General features: G+C 37.2%; 1 protein-coding gene and 1 pseudogene across 3 annotated transcripts in view; both read right to left on the bottom strand.

Moving 5' to 3' along the window:
- Window positions 1-19,053, bottom strand: part of SRGAP1 (SLIT-ROBO Rho GTPase activating protein 1) — a 231,133-nt gene that overhangs the window by 104,694 nt on the left and 107,386 nt on the right. For all 3 annotated transcript variants that reach the window (XM_006923700.3, XM_025040948.1, XM_025040947.1), the window contains exons 2-3: window positions 16,142-16,337; window positions 11,094-11,256 (exon numbers count right to left, since the gene is read on the bottom strand). In XM_006923700.3, the coding sequence (XP_006923762.2) occupies window positions 11,094-11,256; window positions 16,142-16,337 (359 nt within the window). The remainder of the gene's footprint in view (window positions 1-11,093; window positions 11,257-16,141; window positions 16,338-19,053) is intronic.
- On the bottom strand, window positions 117-234 carry LOC112472456 (annotated as a pseudogene).

The raw sequence follows: 19,053 nt of genomic DNA, 5'->3' as shown, positions 1-19,053 counted from the left end.
TGATTTGATTTATTCTTTTTTTTTTTTTTTTTTAGGCGAGGCAACCCTTGGTTGACCTCACAGATTGCAAGGACCTTGTCATCTTACAATCCTTTATTTTATTTTTATTTTTTTTACACCTATAGCACCTGGTCTTCTTAGTGGTCTCCCATCCAAGTACTAACCAGGTCCAACCCTGCTGAGCTTCTGAGATCAGATGAGATCGGGCTTGTTCAGGATGGCATGGCCCTAGACCTGATTTATTCTTAATCTACTTGTATGAAAACTTTACAAAGACAATATCATTACAAGTATGGACTTTCTCTCTGGCCATAATTCACAATAACTGCCTGGATTGCTAATGTAACAGCTTCCTCACTGGGTTCCCCATTCCAATTTACTCTTCACAATGCCTTTGAAAAACAAAGCTGATTATACCATATCCCTGCTTAAAATTCTTTTCTGGCTTCCTTGGTTGCAAACTGAGAATCGAAATTCTTGAACCACCTCCTCAAACCTGCCTTTCTGGATCTCAGATAGTTGTTATCCCACTATGTATGCTTCACCATGCTTCAGGCTACACTCCTAACCCCAGCCAGTTAGGTAACTGAGGTGAGCTGTTAGCCTAGGCAAAAGAGGTGGCCTAATATATCCTTACAGCTCACTACTGTTGAATTGAGTAGGTGGGGCCACCAAGAACCCCACCAGCCATCATCTTCTCTGAACCCCAAGGCCTTGTTCTTTGCCGCTGTCTCTGTATAGGAGAATGAATGCACTTCCCCTAATTCCTCTGCAAATCTCCCCAAGTTTAAGACCGTGATCAAATGCTACTCTCTCTGTGAAGTCTTTCTCCATTTTCTTAGGCAGTAGGCCTTACTCAGTCCTTTGTGCTCTTGTGATCTTAGGTCCTAGCTCTGTAAAAGCAGTTAACAATTTATAATGTAATTTTCATTTTTACTCTTCTTTTCTTTTAATCACTTATTCGATTATAAGCTCCTTTGGGGTACCAATTAAGAGTTTGTTATCTCACTCATTTTTGTGACCTCAGCATCCACCACTGTGCCCGTCACATAATAATAATGAATAATGGTTTCGTAAGTGAATAATGAAATTGAATACTTACTCTGTTTTGGGGGGAAAAGAAGCTGATCTCAGTAAGGTTCAGGAAGAAATGAAAAGGGAAGGAAAAAGAAGCTACAGTGGATCTGTCATGACTGTTCAGTGAATTTATAAGACCCTGACAAATCATAAAAGATAATTATTTTAGTACACCCTCACGATCTCTATCTTTACAGCTAGAAAGATGAAATTTTTATGAGCGTGTTTATTCAAGCCAGTGCATCAGTCTATTACGATTCTCTATTCACTTGAAACTATCAAATTTTAAAAAGTAAACTGGTACATGTATTTATTTACTATCAATTATTGAACATTACTGGTTTTTCTCAATCTAAATAGTTCATATATCCAATGACAACATTTTTTTAATTTTTATAAGTTTCTATGTTGATTTGACAAAGTATTTAGTTGGTAAAAAGTGTTTCTATTTAACTGCTTATCTAATAATGAGAAAATATTTTTTCTTTGAGATTTAAAAGATACTGAAATGGATCCGACAACCACATTTAGTATCTGTTTACAACTGTCTATTTTGGGGTTGCTATAATTCAAGGTATCACTAGTGTTTCTTAATTCAAATATTTGCTGTATGTGCAGTATCCCCCAATATGGCATATATTGCAGCTGCTGGAAATCATTTAGAATCCTATCACGTGGAATTAAACATAGTCTTCGACTGGTAAGAAACCTTGGCCAGCAACCCAAATACTGTTCTCAGGTTGCTTTAGACTGTTGATTTCAACTGCAGACACCTCGACAAATGGTAGGAATGTTTCCTCGTCAGTTCTTTCCTTAAGGCTGCAATTTCCTTCTTGGGTGAGGAGAATGGGTAAGGATTCAGTGTCTATGGCTCTTTGAAAATGAACTTTATTAAGTGCTGATGTTTTATAAATAACTAAACCTAAATAAAACTGGTGCCGAACAATATCTTTTTACTCCTCTTTATGGGAGGTAAGGGACTGGGTGCCTTTTGACCTATTCCATGTTTGTTATTTTACTCCAGAGTTGTAAACCATGTGATTAAAAACAAACCATATTGGAATATTTCTTTTTTAAAAAATCTACTTAGGAGAATAGAGGACTCATTTTGAATCTATGGTTTTCAACTAGGGCTAATCCCCACAGTCACAGGACATTTGGTAATATCTAAAGACATTTTTGGTTGTCACAATCAATACAGTGCTATTGGCGTTTAGTGGGCAGAGAAATCCAGACATCCAGTTGTTGTTTTCCCATAAGCGACGTATCATTTTCCCTCTGGCTGCTTTTGATATTTTGTTTTCTTTGTCTTTAGTTTTCAGTATGATTATAATGTGTCTGGGTATGGACTTCTTTGGATTCATCTAGTTTGGGTTTTGCTGAGCTTCTTGAATATGTAGGTCTATCTCATTTGTCAAATTTGAGAAGTTTTCTTGCAATTATTTTTTCAAGTATTTTTTCTGCACACACTCCTTTTCTGCTCCTTCAGGGACTCTGTTGACACAAACATCAGACCTTTTGGTACTGTTGCAAAGGTCCCTGAGGCATTAATTTTTTTTTTTTTAATCTTTCTCTGTTGTTCAGATTGGATCATTTCTATTAATCTATCATCACAATTAACAGAAATTAATGACTTCCCTCTGTTATCTCCATTCTGCTATTGAATCCATCTAGTAAGTTTTAAGAATTCTTATTACTATATTTTTTAGTTCTAAAATTTCCATTTGTTTATTTATATCTTCTATTTCTTTGCTGAGACTTCCTATCTTCCCATTCATTTCAAGAGCGTTTGCCCTTCTTGGAACATTTTTATCACAGTTGCTGTAAAAGTCTTTGTTAGATAATTCCAATGTTTGTGTCATTTAGAATTGGTGTCTTTTCCCATGTGAGTTGAGGTTTTCTTGGTTCTTTGTATGCTGAGTATTTTGGATTGTATTCTGAATATTTTGAATGTTGTTATGAGAATGAGTCCTGTTTAAACCATATGTAGAATGTTGATATTTTTGTTTTGTCAGGGAATCAACCTGGTTGAATTCAGAAAGCACATCCTGACGAGCCTTCTATGGGTCGGTTGTGGTTTCAATGTCAGTTCTGTTCCCAACACCTTTGTAGCACTATTTGAATCTGTCTTGCATATGTACCAGCCACTGGCCAGTCACCCAGGCAGTGGGCTACCCTTCAGTTCGGTTCTCAAAGTCTTTGTTAGGTAGACCACTTAAGATCAGACTCAAGCCTGTGTAGCTCAAGGGTGAGTGCGGGAGTTTATAAAGAATTTTATGGGACTGCTTTTTAAATCTTCACTCTCTCCGTAACCTCCCTAGTACTTTTTGGTTGCCCACTCTGACACAAACTTCCCATGACTGATTTTTCCTCCGATTTCTCTTTCTTGGGAAGTAGACTGCACTTGATAGTGCTGTTTAAATCCAGCCTTGTCAATACTGGATCCTGCTGGAATGCCTTGAAATTTCTGTTATGTGGAGAGCACCCATTTCTGTTTTCTAATATAGTGTAAGTATTCATTATTTATTCATTCAATAAATCGTTACTGAGTACCTATTATGTGCCAGTTACGATTTCAGTGAACAACACAAGGTCTCTTTCCTCAGGAACTTACATCCAATTTAAGGAGCGACAAAAAGTGAAAAATCATTAAGTAAATATGTAATACGTCAGAAAGGCATAAGTGCTATAGAGGAAAATAAAGCTAGAGAAAGGAAGTGGGAGTATGGACTTATTATACTCAGAATGAGGTGGGAGCCAACAGAGTGAGCAAAGGAGTAACGGGATCTGCTTGAAGTTAAAAAGATTGTCCCAGTTTTTCTATTTATATATTTGATTAGTCACTTCAAAGACAACTTGGGAGGTAAGGCAGTTGGAGTCGATGTATAAGCTGTCATCTTGCTCGTGTTTTTTAAATTTTAATCGTCCTAATACTGTATATTCGAAGCACAGTTTTCAAGTGTACCTGGAGAATAAGCTAATTCTCCATCAGTAAATAGCATTTGAGACTGAATTAGTTACTGGATATAGCTTCCCCACTTCTTTATAGTAAACACTGACTGGTGTACTCTGGGCCAAGTTTCTAGTTTACAATAAATAACTGTTTTCTTGGGTCTTATATAATAGTTCATTGCCCCCAAATCAGAAATCACTGATAAGTAAACAAAAGAAAATTAAAGCAACTAATAGACATTCATTTAATTTTGGTTCACACACTTCCAGATTTTTTTTTTTTTACCATAAGTAAGTTTCAAGTGCTTTGACAACTGTTCTTAATGTGTGATCATGGGTTTAACTACTAACATGAGTGTCCGTACCACCATACCATGTGGCACCAGGTTTTTAAAAATTATATCACTTTCTGAAGTGACACTCAGATCATCTGCTTAATGTCCTCTGTAAAAGTCTTTAATAAAGCTCTGAACTATTGGCGAATGATCTTATTTAGTAACTTACCTGCTAAATTTACAGCCAGGTAAATCACACATGTCCTGTTGTCACTAAGTAATAAAGGCAACAATGTAAATGCAAGAACCGCAGCATTACCAACCACTATTTATTAAGCACTTACTATGTGCCAGCCATCCTGATAAGAAATTCATAGGCACAAATTTAAAACATTTTCTAAACTATTTCAGAAAATATATTGTTGTAAGAAACGGTAATTTAGTTTTAATTTATTTCTAGGAAAATGAGCTAGCCATAGGGTCGATAAAACTCAGGAGAACCAGATAGTAGTGTTAGCTCGAACTATCTCACTTATTTTTCTAGGGCCCATCAATAATTAAGCTGTCCCTTGAGGATACCAGAATACCATTTAATTCTTCTGCTACACCGCACTGAAACACTTTGAAAAAGTTCTTCCTGTTATATTATTTACTACTGTTGCATCAGCATACTAAATCACATGTGGTAGTTCTCTGCTAATGAAAGAGTCACTTTATTTTTCAGGGGATAGATACTCATTGGTAAATCACGGCCATGACTATCTTTGTTCCAGGGAAGCAAAAGGTAAGAATTTATCAAAAGCATAAAATTCTAACACTACCCTTTACCTAATAATTCTACTTCAAGGACTATAGCATAAAAAAAAAAATCACAGATGTGTGAAATATTTAAATGTCCAAATAACATGGCCATACAGATAGTAAAATACTACACAGGCATGAACTATCTTGTTTTAAAAGATTATTTCCAGACATGAGAACACTAACAATATTTCACTTGAAAAGGGCACGTTCCCAAGCTACATGCAATGAATTCCAATTTTGTAAAATACATATGTATGTAAGTTTGTATACTACACATGTGTTTATCATATAAATACTGAAAAGACAGAGTCCAAAATGTTAACAGTAGGTTGTGTTAATATGGGTAATTGTTATTGCCATTTTTATATTTTTTAGTGTTTTCTAAATTATACAATGAATATATGTTTTTATATTTAAAAAATAGACTTTTTCATTCATATATAGATCGGTAGTTTTCAGATTTTTAAAAATCTATGAACCTTTTCTTCAAAACAAGGGTAGAGCCTCAGAGATCTATAGTAGACTGGTATCTTTTATTAACTTATATTAAAGCATCTGTTGGAATATTAACTTATTTCAAATGATCTAATTGGAAACAGTGTTTTTTTCCCCCGTGAAATGTCTTCATTTTCTTTCATAGTGAAGTATTTAAATAGAATATAATTGACTTTGATCAAAATAAAAAATGACTACAAATTTCCAAATCTTAGCAGTAATCTGTCATTCCTTCCTTTCAAATTAGGCCACATAACCAACAAGACCAAAGTGGGTTAATTTAATTCCTGAGTCTGAACCTGACAATCTATGGAATTTATATTATAATAAAGTGGGGTAATTCTCAGCGTCCTGGGGCCAGTCTCTGGTGCTTTGAATCCCCACATATAACTTGAATGACTGACGGATTTTGCTGCCTCATCCGAACTATCATTCTTCAGGATTTTCATAAGAAATAAATAGAGCCAAGAACCACAGTATTCTAGTTCTCAGAAATTCTGATCTATGCATTTGAGTAACATCTCCAGGTACTACCAAAAAACACCAACAGAGTCATAGTAAACTACGAACTCTCTAAGACATATGGGCAAAGACAAGAATATATACCAGCCAACCTGGCTCTAGAATTTATATCTCCGACTCTTTTGTTTCCTCATCTCTCAAATGTGGATTATAATACCTGTTCATTAGGCAGCTGTGAGGATGTGTGAAGTAATGAGTAAAAAATACAGAGCACAGTTCTTGGCATAGTTAAAATTCAGTAAGTGGTAGTATACAGGTGCCATTATTATCAGTGAAGAAACAAAATAAATTATACTTGTACATATATTTATGCAAACCAAGGAAGGACTAAAACATTAATAATATGAAAACAATCTATGAGGATATGACAGACTTCAAGATAATTTAACATATTCAAATGCTACCATTTTATGATACTCCCTCTAAACTTCTTCTATTAACTACTTCTATTAACATTCTCAAAATTGGTAAATAAGATCATAGGATAAGGTGCTTAAATAAAGCGATTACTGCACTGTAGTCTTTCCTGTGACTGTGACTGCTGACACGAATTACATTTTTTTGTGTAGCACATGAACTGCACATTTTCTGGCTGTAACACCAAACCAGATGCAGAACACTCTCTCAGCATGAGTCATGGAAAGAAGGCAGCAAAATCTCATCGCTTCAGGAGGCAGGGCTGGAAAACAAGGCAGGAGGCACTGCATTGACCCTTGTTCTTTGGGAAAGAAGTGAGGGCTGATAATGAAACAAACCCATATGTAAAAGGAGCCTCCAGTTTCTGACTTTCTCCTAAAATGGCAAAGCAGAACTTAACACAGTTAAAAGAAGAGTCCTACTCTCTCCATGCTCACGTTTTCCATACAAAACGGAGGGCCTGGCCCGAATAACTCTTATTGTTGAATCAATGAAGAAATCAGTGACACCTCAATGTTAAGACTCTCCATGTGAAATAGCTTTGGGGATCTGAGAGGCACCAGGGATTGACAAACACAGGTATTCACTGGGTTATTCTCTAATTTCCCATTAATTGTTGAAATGTGACAACTAAAATTTTAATTCAGCTACAAGCAAGGATGTTGTGAGAGCATTTCTCAGAGTCCACTCACAAATATGATTTGGAACTTCATAATAAGTGAGATACAAATAACTTGTGATGATCTAGATGTGTTCATCACAGTTGTGCCATATACTCTTAGAATGAGGACACATTTAGTCTAATGCCGAGTTTAATCTCACATTATATAATTATAACAATTGTGTAGAGTAAGTATATACAACATAGATAATAATAAAGATAACAGCTAAAAGTTAGGAGTAATTAAGTCCAGACACTGACCTAAGTGGCTTTCCATGTATGACTCATGAATCCTCCATACAATTACCTGAAATAGGTTACTATATCTACTTTATACATGTGGAAACTAAGGCTTAAGAAGTTTACAAATACTTCCAAGTCCACATAGCTACTAATAATGGCAAAGCCAAATTCATACCCATGATGTCTGATTTCAGAGCCTTAAAGATGAGTCATCGTTATTCTGACCAACAGGTTTCATCTATAGCTTGAAATGCCTAAATATGAAATAATCAATATATAGATAATTGGGTGTTGTTTTTAAAAAGCTTCGCTTTTTCTACCTGTTGAAAACTTTGTTAAGTGTAGGCAACTATTTCTATAACTGGTTTTGATGTGATTAATATTTAAGTCTTGAAGCTGTTCCCTATACCTATGCATGGAATTATGTATTCCTATATGTGTGTTGATTATTATATCTATTTGGATTAAAAAACCAAAACCAAAAACAAAAACCAAAAAAAAAAACCCCAACATTCTAGAGCTATCTGCTCCAAACTCTTTATTTGACACAACAGTTTGGGTAAAAGGATTCTTTATCACTGACTAAATTGAATAAGATACAGCTGTTTACAGGCTGAATCTTTCAAGCTCCCAGTGTCTATCTGGATCTCCATAAAGACTGGGGTATTTTTGAAAAAATGAGGAAGTCTGAAAAACCTCTCCCAAGAACAGCAGCATTATGCGCACTAAAGACTCCAAAGGTCATTTCAGACTGGCTCTGATGATTTCTTTCCATCCTGACAGCAAAGAGAACCGTAACAATGGAAGAACTGGAAAAGAGGAAGGTTGGTGATTAAAAAAAGCAAAGTAGAAAAGACTAGTCTTGCTTTTTAATCTAAAGTGATCTGAAAATTTTTAGACTTGGTCGATATGGGTTCTAGCTTCCTGTTCTTTCAGATGACAACTGTGTCCAAATGGGCTGATCTGTCTCCTCAATAAGCTCGTCTCTCCCTTTTGTCCTCTGCCTTTCTTGTTCTTTTTCCAGCAGAAATATACATGGAAAGGTGGGGTGTGTAGTCTGCTGGGTTTGCTTAAGGAAGGTAGAATTTGATACCTGTAATAGGATGGCTGTTAACTTCTCAGTGGTGAGCAACCATTAGAAGACTGTTTGTCCATTAAATGCCAAAGTAACCAGGAGTCCACTATAAATCGACAGTTTCCAAGGACTGTAATTCTGAGTCCCAGAAAATCTGGATAAGAAGAAACTTCTAGGCAGCAAACAATCAGCATATCTCTGTGTGTGTGTGTGTGTGTGTGTATGTGTGTGTGTGTGTGTGTGTGTGTGTTTTACACTGTATGCTCTCCAGACTTTTCTCTTCAAGAGCCAGAACTCATTCCCCCAGTGATGGGGAATACTGGCTGCTGACCGCTGAAACCCACAGATGATCCCTCTCTTACCCATGGGAATTACCCTCCACCAAAGGGAGCTGCCTTGCCCCAATATTACTCAGTTTCTCCCCCATGGCAGCTCAAATCCAATGACGGCAAAACTAAGGAGAGGCCCTTTGCCTAGAAATCAGACAAAAAATGAGATAACCCTAAAAGGCCATTCCAGCTGCAGAGCTTCTATAGGTTCTGCTTCTCCCTCTGCCCAGTCCTGCCTTCCTCACTTCTTTAGAGAGTGGCGAGCACTCTCCTGAATCACCTCCGAAGGTCACAAAGCAAGTAAGCAGAAAGGCTGGGATTCAAATCCAAATCCATTTGACTATCAGCTCTCGGTTTCTATCAACTTTGTCAAGTCTTTGATTTACAGAATATAAATTCTAACATCTTAACAGGACATACGAAGACTGTCCTTTCTAGCCTCACATCCGTCATCACTCTCGCCCATACAACCTCTGGTCCAGTCACATCTAACTCTTTCTTTTCCCTGAACATGTCACACTTTTGCTTTCCCCAGAATAGGTCATTGTCCTTCTCTGCTTGATGATCACCCCCTTCTCCTACAGATCTCACTTCAAATGCGCCCTTTTCTGTGAAGAATTTCCTGACCCTTCAGTAGGGTTAAGATCTCCAGCCTTTAAGCTCCCACAGTGGGTTGTACGTCCCTTTAGCATAGTAACTTAATTATTGTAATGAGCTCCTTATAGGAAGAGACATGTCTTCTAACTCTGCTTCCCCAGCCAGCCATTTTAAAGATGCTTTGTTGGGATATATAAATAAACTCAATTGAGATACTGATCCTAGAGCCCCTGGCTGAATGGGTGCCAGCACACCCATGACTGGGAAGCATCGTATAGCACCACCTAAATCTGGACAAACTGTGACCTCCTTGACCAAAGGACTAATTTTTCTTCATCTATATAGCCTTTCCAAGACCTAACACTGTCTCTTGCTCTTAGAAGATGCTCCCCCGCCAAAAAACAAACAAGCAAACAAACAAACCCCTGAATAAACAAAAAACTTTGAACCAAATGAGGTCTTGGCTGACAAGGCTGATGTATGAGAATATTACTTCATTTTCATGACTCAGTCTATTTTTTTTAATCTTTACTTTTTAAGATACATAGGATATTTGTTTTCTTGTTAATATATTCTTAGATCTAGATTTTTAAAAATTTCTCCTTTTTTGAAACATTTTACCCCTTATTTACTGGAGCAAAAGATGACCTGTAGTTTGCTAAATTCCATTTCTAGATCAGGAATCAAATGTAATGTGGATCTATCACACACGACTAAGAAGTTTTCCAGCTGGCCTGCTTAACACTACATCTTTGTTTTAAGGGGCCTCTCTGAAACATAAATATGTCAGTAATCTCCAAGGTGGTTTTTTCCCCCGCTCCACTTTCTGAAACTAATAATTACGTATTGAATAGAGGTACAGATATCAGTATAGACACCAAACACTACTAGTACAAAACTGAGGTGGGAGTTGGGGGAACCCTTGTCTTACAAACAAAATCTGAAAGCCAGTATAATTGGGCAAGTAGCTGCATTCTCTTCACAGGAAATGGTCCAATTTTGTTATTGTTCTCAACTAAAATGTCCAAACAACAAAAAAATTGCTGAGAGCTGGCGGAGACTAGTCACAATGACGAGGAGCATTAAAAGCCCAGTTTCTTTCTTTCTTTCTTTTTTTAAATATATCTGAGAAAAAGGAAACTCTTCGGCACGTAGGGACAGAATTTTCTGTGCCCTGCGGAATATTTTTCATGTCACTCCATCACAGTCTCTGCTGCTAGTCTGGTGGGAGTAAGAAGAAACTGTGATAACATTTTCCTAAGAGAGCAGCACATCTGGTTATCTTGTTCTTCGCAAGTCTCTGATTATGTGTGAGCCCAAAACACAGAATTTAAGGCTTTTCCTCAGCGGTCTGGTTCTTTACAACTGCAGGCAGTCTGTTCCTAAGGACAGAAGTGCAAACTGCAGATACATCTGATTTCAAAATTTTACTCATATTGTTCAGGTCACACTCAGTGATTTAAAGTATGCTTGCTCAGGCTTAACTTTTCATCCCGTGTCTTTAAAATATCTATTCATTTATTTATTTATTTTTTTACCTAAAACTTATTGAGTTCAATTAATGAAGGCACCAGCCCCTTCTCAGTTGTGGTTAAAGGCAGAGCAGTTTTAGAAAAGCACAGTATAGCAGGATTGATGGAGTGTACCTTTTTAAACATCCTGGTGGAATCCTCACTTATTTGCATGAACCGCATAATCACATTGTTCAGGTAGATGTCACTCAAGGTTGCATGGTCTTTGCTTTCTCTCCTCACTTGGTTCAGGAGCAAATACCAGCAGTTCACTGGAGACAACAAATTCTGGTCTTTCCTAGGAAGTAAAGAAAGACAGAATTACCATGAATTATAAAGCTGCCCCAATCAGCTGTGGGAAGACACCAAGGCAAACTAGGAGCCACAATAGACAGGTACTGTCGCAGTTCTTTCTAATCTGGGCATTGCTCACACCAGGACACTCGACAGCCAGCAGAACAGGCTTCCAGGCTGTGATGGCACAGAGCCCAGAGATTCCCTAGGCTTGGAAGAGAAAACTTGGACTAAGAACACCAGTCAAAACCCACACTCCTGACAAGGGCCACTGGGACCCTAACACATACTGTACTCAGGCAGGCCTTCAGGTTTAAACACACTATTGAAAAAAGCAGTTCATGTTTACATAAAAGTCTGTAGACTCCTGTCTCACAGAAAAACCGTGGTCTGCCATTGCACACAAAGTCAGCTTTGACCGTTCAGTCTGTTGTTGGAAAAGAGATTATTTGGCTAGGTAAGCTTTCCATGGAACATAAATTTGAGGGTTATTTATTAACCCCCTCCCAAAAAGAATCAGAACTTTATAGCATTGTCTCAAGGTTCATGACTAGAAACTAGGATATAAAAAACAAACAAAAAAGAAAAAAAAAGAGTGGAAAAAGAAGGCTTGTGATTAGAACCAAGAAGTTTGCTGGCTTATAACTTGTCACACATGATGTTTAAATCCATTAAACTGTTTCAGATTTGTAGCTATTCCTTGCTTATTCTAGATAATAAAGCTAAAAGTGAACATAAACCAGAAAAGGGGATTTGTAAAAAAAATCTTAAAAACTTCAAACAAAAGCAGTGACCAACTGGAATGTTACCACTTAAAAAAAAATTACATGTTTTATGTGTTTTTTGTTTTATTTTATTTTTACTTTAAAATCTAAGTATAAAATGGCACAAAATGTTTATCTCAACTCAGGAACACAGGTGCCATTTTATCAGCCGTGTTATCCTATTATTCATGAGCAATTATAACTCTGAATATTAATTAAATCGGAAAAGAAATTATTAAGTCAGGTCTTTTTGACGAATAAGTCTCTCAGATTCAGGATTTAACACTGCATTAAGTCAAAACCCTCTCTGGGAAAAAGAGGAAGTAGAGGCTAGAGGTAGGAATAGGTGTAGGGGAATAAACCCCTGATGACGGAGGGTCTTAGCACTTGTACTCAGAAGAGAAGCTGCCCATTCCCCAAGCTGGCACTCTAAGAATTACACCCCTCACTGGAGGACCCCATTTTTTTCTCAAAGCGCTCAGGCAAAGGGGCAGTGGTTCTACGGCAAACAGATAGAGCCTTTCTACTGACACTCTTTATTCACCCAGCGCAAGGTAAATGTTACCTTATACTAATTTCTATGAATATCCTTTATGTTGAAGTAGCCCATAAATTCTTTGAGAACATTTCATAATTTCTTGTATCCTCAGTACCCTGCCCATAGTAAGCATTAAATAAATGTTATTTCATTCATTGAATAAATACTCGTTACTGCCTTAATGTAAATAGTAGTAGTAATAATAATATTGACAGCAGCTATCATTTACTGAGCACTGAAACAGTTCACGAGTCAAAAGCATGGACTATGGACCCACACTCAGGTTCAAATCCCAGAACTACCACTTAACTAGCTATGTGATCTTGGACAAATTATTTTAACCTCTCTGCGCCTGTTACTTTATTTGCAGAATGAGTAAATAACAGTACTTATAAGATTATTATGGGGATTGAGTTAATATATATTTTTATATGCTAACTAAAATGCTTTAGGGCCACAGAGTGCTATATAAAGTTAGCTCTTTTTAGCCAGGGGATGGACTAAAGACTATACCCACCGACTCTACTTAAACCTTATACTACCATTTAAGGCAGAAATTCTTTGTATCCCCTCTATCAATGAAAGAACTGAGGCTTAGCAAGGTGTAATGATTTGCTGAAGTCCAAAGTGTCAGAGAGTCTTTGAGTCCAGGGAGGCTGATCTAAGCCTCAGTCTTTCCACTACATAGTGGCAACATTAGGCCAAGGACTGTTCGACACTATTAGCACCCCAAAACTGAATAAGAACTAACCCCCAAAGTCCAGCTTAAATGATTGGTAAAGTTATAGTGTTAAAGATGCATTTGTCTGTTGAAGTGGGAAAGGAATGTTGTGTGTAGACCCCATGCCAGCTATCAACTGCATCAAGAACTTTGTCAAGTTTCTCATTTAATGGTCATAAAGTCTCATTTTACAAGTTAGGAAATGAAGGGCTCAGAGAGGTTAAGTAATTTGACCAAAGATACACAGTATAGCCAGTATTCAAACCAGGTCTGTCTGACCTTTCCTACCTCCTCCAAGTTTTATTAAGATGTAACTGACATATACATTGTATATGTTTAAGGTATACAGCATAATGGTTTAACTTACATATATTTGTGAAGTGATTACCTGTCTGACTCTTCAATAAAGCCTGTCTTTGAGTTTTTCCTAATCCTAGTTTGTCCTTTCTGTAGATTTATTATACATCTTATTTTCAGTCCCATATTCAATAATAAACGTATTCAAGTCAAAGAAAATTCCAAGTTGCTTATCTTTTGAAGAAAACTAGTTAACAAACCAGAAATGAAAAGTGGTAACTGATCCACTAAGAGACCAGACTACGGCGTATGGGCCTGTGAGTACATTCAGTTCACAACCAATTACCAACACAGAAGATGACATTTAAAATGTTTACCGAACAGAAGAATGGGCTGTCTTATTTGCAATGACTTTATAAAGAGACAGTTACTATAAATGTGACTGTAGTACTGGCTCCAGTCTCCTCTTTCTAGCTCCTGTCTCTGTCAAGTACATTTGACATTTGTACATCCTGGAAATCATCACTAAGATTTATTTCTATACTAGACCAACACCAGAGGTTAAAGTCATCTTAAAAAAAAAAAAAAAAAAAAAGCATTCTCTATCCAGAATAGTTTTGCACTTGCTTCTGCAAAAGTACTCCAGGGATAGTTCCTGTCCTATTTCTTAGGTAGGCTCCAAAGCAATAAGGGGTGTTAAATGGAACTGCAAAACCAATGGTGAAGGCAAAGACAGGAGTCTCTTGCAGCCCCTGCGTTGAGCGAACAGGCCAGGCCTCCTTGTTGTCGCCCTGTGTGGGTGGATGGAGGGCTTTCTGTTTTATCATCGCACTGAAATAGTAGTACTTCTAGTCCTGATTTTAGGCTGGGATGCAATGTGGTGAGGCTGGTGGTGGGGAAGGCCTCAATTCCAACTCTTCACACCTTGCCCAGACTCCATCGCCTGTCCTTGCATGAGACTAAACAGTAGTCAATTTGATCTTCGGTTCCCTCTTCCTCTTTTTGGTCCCTGGAAATTTCCCTTACTTTCCTATGAGTTGTACATTTAAAAGACTGTCTATTATATTTTAATCAAATTTCTGGGAGTTTTATGGTACAAGTATTTTTCAGATCATCTAGTCCACTACATTTCCAGAAATGAAAGACTGTGCTGCCTTTTTAATATCTCCTAAACAAGTCTGTTTTCTACCTGCAGTGACGGTAGTTCACGCGGTCACTGCAAGAGCCCCTACGCGGTCTCCCTCTCTTGACTACAGTGTCTTCCAGTCAACAATCGTATCTACGGTCTTTGTCATTTTAAAATGCAGATCTGAGCTGATCATTCTTCTACTTAAAACTCTCCAAAGGCTTCTCATGCTTTCAGCAGCGGTCCTCAACCTTTCTAGCACCAACCGGTGCTCCCATGAGAATATAATGCCTAATGATCTGAGGTGAAGCTGAGGCGGTGATGCTAGCGCTGGGGAGTGGCTGCAAATACAGATGAAATTTTGCTCACTCACCCACTGCTTACCTCCTGCTGTGTGGCCCAGTTCCCAACAGGCCACAGACTGGTAACGGTCCATGGCCTGGGGATTGGGGACCCCTGCTTTCAGGATAAAATCCAAACTGTTGAGTAGGAACTACAGGCCTCCACGATCTTGCACAACTTACGCCTGCAGTCACACAGCTCACTACCTCATTACTCACTGCCACAGGATTACTATCTGTTCTGCAAAGCTGCCCTACACCCCTTCCCTTCTGGTCCCTCATGCATGATGTTCCCCTTGCCTGGAACATCCTGCTCTGGTCCCCTTAAATGGCCAAGTAGTCTTTCAGGTCTTTCCTTATGCATCCCTTCTTCCAGGGCCTTTCCTTCACCTTCCCTCCCCCACTTCCACTATGGGATGGATTTCTGTCAGTCTGTACATACACTCTGTGCTTATGCCTGTTGTAGCACTTGTATACTCTGTTGGAGTTGTCTCCTTGTCTTTCTCTGTCTCTAGAATTTAAATTACAAAGTAAATTTCATTATCAGAAAAACCTATGTGTATTTTGAAACAAATAAAGTATGACTAATATAAGGTTTAATTACATTCAATCATTAGCATTTACCAAAGACCCTTGTTTTAAGTCACTCTCAATTACTATGACCATAAATATGATGAGGGCAGGGCGGCACTAAACTTGAGCAACCCTTATTACTTCTTTTCATATAAAATCACTAGAGAAACTTCTTTGCTAGAAGAATCAGCTGTTTTAAATTTGCTCACCCAAATATGTACCTGTGGCAGAAGTCAACTCCTAGTTCAATGTAATCAAGAATTTTATAAATATTTAAGTTTTCTTCTTGAATATAAAGTAATCCACGAATATATACTTACTGGAAAGAGAAAAGTGTCAAGAATACTATTAATTTAAAATGTGATAAACTGATATCCATCAATTATAAACACAGATGGTTGCTTTTCTCTATGGGGATATGCCAATCAACAGCTCATCAGACAAAAATGAAAAATTCCAAAACCAACGAGTGTGGTAAAAAGGTAGGATATCATCTTGGAAAGGTGAATCCAAGTACAGTCTCTCTTACTTGTACTGCTGATGATCCTTAGTGCTTCTTGTTTTTGCCATGAACCTTTCTGCTAACTTCTCTAGGTTCCGAGAATATTCCGTCTCAATTTCGGCTTTTTTCCGGAAGAAATCTTGCAGGTCCTGGAGAAGCTGAACTCGCATCTCCGTTTGCTGCTCAAGGCATTTTTGTTGTTCTACCAGTTGAGCTCGAATTTCTAAGGAGAGAAGAGAATCCATCTGATGATTTTGTGAAAATTACTTGTACAAGATAAAAGTAATGACTCCTATTATACATTTAGCTCTGTTATCAGAGTTTCATGAGACGACTGTGACCAGGTCAGCTCTTTAAATAAAGTCTATGCTGACCCTTTAAAAGAATGAGACATGCCTCAGGAAAGAATGTAATAAATTAGAGTAGAAACATGGGTTACATTTGTAATGCCACAAACATGCACAGAGTCATGAGGGAAAAAAATTAAAGCCTTTCAGATAACAATTCATAACATGTGACATCTTTGGGTAGCTGAGTACACTGTAATTTTTTTCAACAGCATTTTACCTCAACTATCCCTTTTGAGTTTGAATGGCAAAGAAGTGAACATCATTTCTTCCAGACCTCTGAACCACATATATTTGCCAGCTGGCAAATACAGACACTGACATCTGGTAACTTTTATTTAATGGGTATAGTTCTAGTTTGTAAAACATATAGCTTCAGGGAGTCTAAGGATGCTATGGCTAAAAAGAATTTCTTTCTATATCCAAATAATTCATTCATAATGGGAGTAATCCTTGGATTCCACTTTATCGCTCAATTCATCAAGAGCTTTTCACTTGGCCTTCACTTTGACACAGTGTTCAAATTAACAGACTTATGGACATACATATCCTGAAAAGAATCCTTTGACAATTTTAATGTATTAGGAACACAAAGGTTAGTCATTTAGCGATTTAGCAAAAACACAAAAGCAAAAGTGTGTTATGTAAAACTATCTGTAAGTGACTATAACAATGAAACATGTGTTTTGGAAAATGAGATACCGTAACTAGTAACCACTGATTTGTTTCTGTTCTCAGATCCAGAGCTAACCTCCAAAGACAAGAATATTCGTATTGGAAAATTTCTTTATTTCATCTTTCCCAGGGTCAGTGCATATTCTCTAAAAGTGAAGACTGAATCTAATTCAGTGGAGTTAACAGAAACCCGTGTCCAAATAACACCACCTCAATTTCTATTATTTTTCAATAGAGAAAGACTGAGCTGATTATATGTTTAATCAAGCTCATTAACAGCAGGGTAGTCAAGTTCTGAATGGGGAGTCAGAAAATTTGCTCAATGTAATAATACCTAAAAATAAGCAAATTTGTTTTATATTCTATTAAAGTAAGCACTAGTGTATATCCCCATTTTACAAATAAGAAACTGAGGTTTAAGGAGATTAAATACTTTATCTAGGGACTTCGGTTAGTATGTGACACCCCAGAATCTCTTAACCCAGGTATGTCAGTCAGATTAATAGAACACTTCTCCCCGACTTCCATCTATTAAACATGTTTTTAGCACCTTCAGTGTGCCAGGTCTATATCTTGGCAAAGAAGATACAGTAACTATGAAACAAGGTCTCTGTCCCAATAAGGCCCAAGAAGGTTATGTTCTAGGCAAAACTATTTTGGGGGAATCTTGGCAGAAGATAGAGAAATATTTCTCAAGTGCCCTCTCTTGGTTTCTCCACTTCTGGATTGGGGGATCCTATTATTAATTTCACAGAAGTGTGGTGAACACAAGAGTGAAGACATTATTATAGACTTCTAACCACCATGAACAGCATCTGGTTTTTAGTCAATCAAAGTAAGTGTTTTCCAATACAGTATTATAATCAGGATGTCTGCCAAACTCTTTCATCCACAAATACAGAACTATTTTTGTTTCATAAAGAAAAAAAATCAAGGGTGGGCGTATTTCTCATTCAGGAATCCCAGTAAGTCTTTCAAGATTTAGTAATTTTAGCACATCTTGCTGTGCTACAAGAAAATAAATCAATCGGCTGAAGCTGTCAACTAGTTTTGTTTTTTTTTTAAGCTGCCTTAGTGCCAAATAAGAAATAAAAGTAGCTGAGAGTACAAATCTCATCAGAAGTACACAAAAATTAAATGGGCTTCCTTCTTCAGTCTTATTCTTAGATATTCTCCTGTTTTAATTGTTTAAATACAATTGTTGAAATTGTATTTAAACGAAACGTCATCCTCATTTTGCGGGGAGTAAATGTTACTTCATGTTATCTGTAATTTTCCAATCAAAATAGGACACTGGTGGCATTTTCAACAGTGAAAATGTGGTGGGACAGAACCTACAGTATCACTGGGAGAAAGTAAAATATGTTCCAAAAACTGGAGAAGGAGAATCTATTTGATTACCTCTTTCATTTAGAAAAGTTTAGGACAAATGAAGAAAAGATTCCAAGGAAAAAAAACCAATGTAAGTACTACCGTAACAAATAGTTTGTTAGGAAGAGAAACCTTTAGGATTTCTTGTATCACATCACAGCCACAAGACAGCGCAATATAGTAGGTCGTCTCCCTGTACATATGATGCAGCTTTCTTTATATGACCTCACTAGATTGGAGCTAACCTAATATGGCACCAAAAAATTTAAAAGATTTTTAATTACATAACTAAATGAGTAAAAAACAAGCTTATTTGTATAAATTTTGGTCCATTTCTCAGAAAAGATCAAAGCTGGGCCCCACACTATCAATAGTTGTGATGGCACCACAGGTGGCTAAAGGGCAGAGCACCGCCATCATCCAAAGTACCACAGTATCATTAGGGCTGGAAATGCTATAAGCATCACATTAAGGAGTGATTTCTTGAAATATTGTGAGCCTATTTCTATAGAAGGGATAGCAGCTTCCTTTCCTCCCAGATTCTTT

The sequence above is a fragment of the Pteropus alecto genome, unplaced genomic scaffold (assembly GCF_000325575.1).
Source record: "Pteropus alecto unplaced genomic scaffold, ASM32557v1 scaffold76, whole genome shotgun sequence".
Taxonomy (NCBI): domain Eukaryota; kingdom Metazoa; phylum Chordata; class Mammalia; order Chiroptera; family Pteropodidae; genus Pteropus; species Pteropus alecto.
This window is presented reverse-complemented; position numbering and strand designations above follow the sequence as displayed.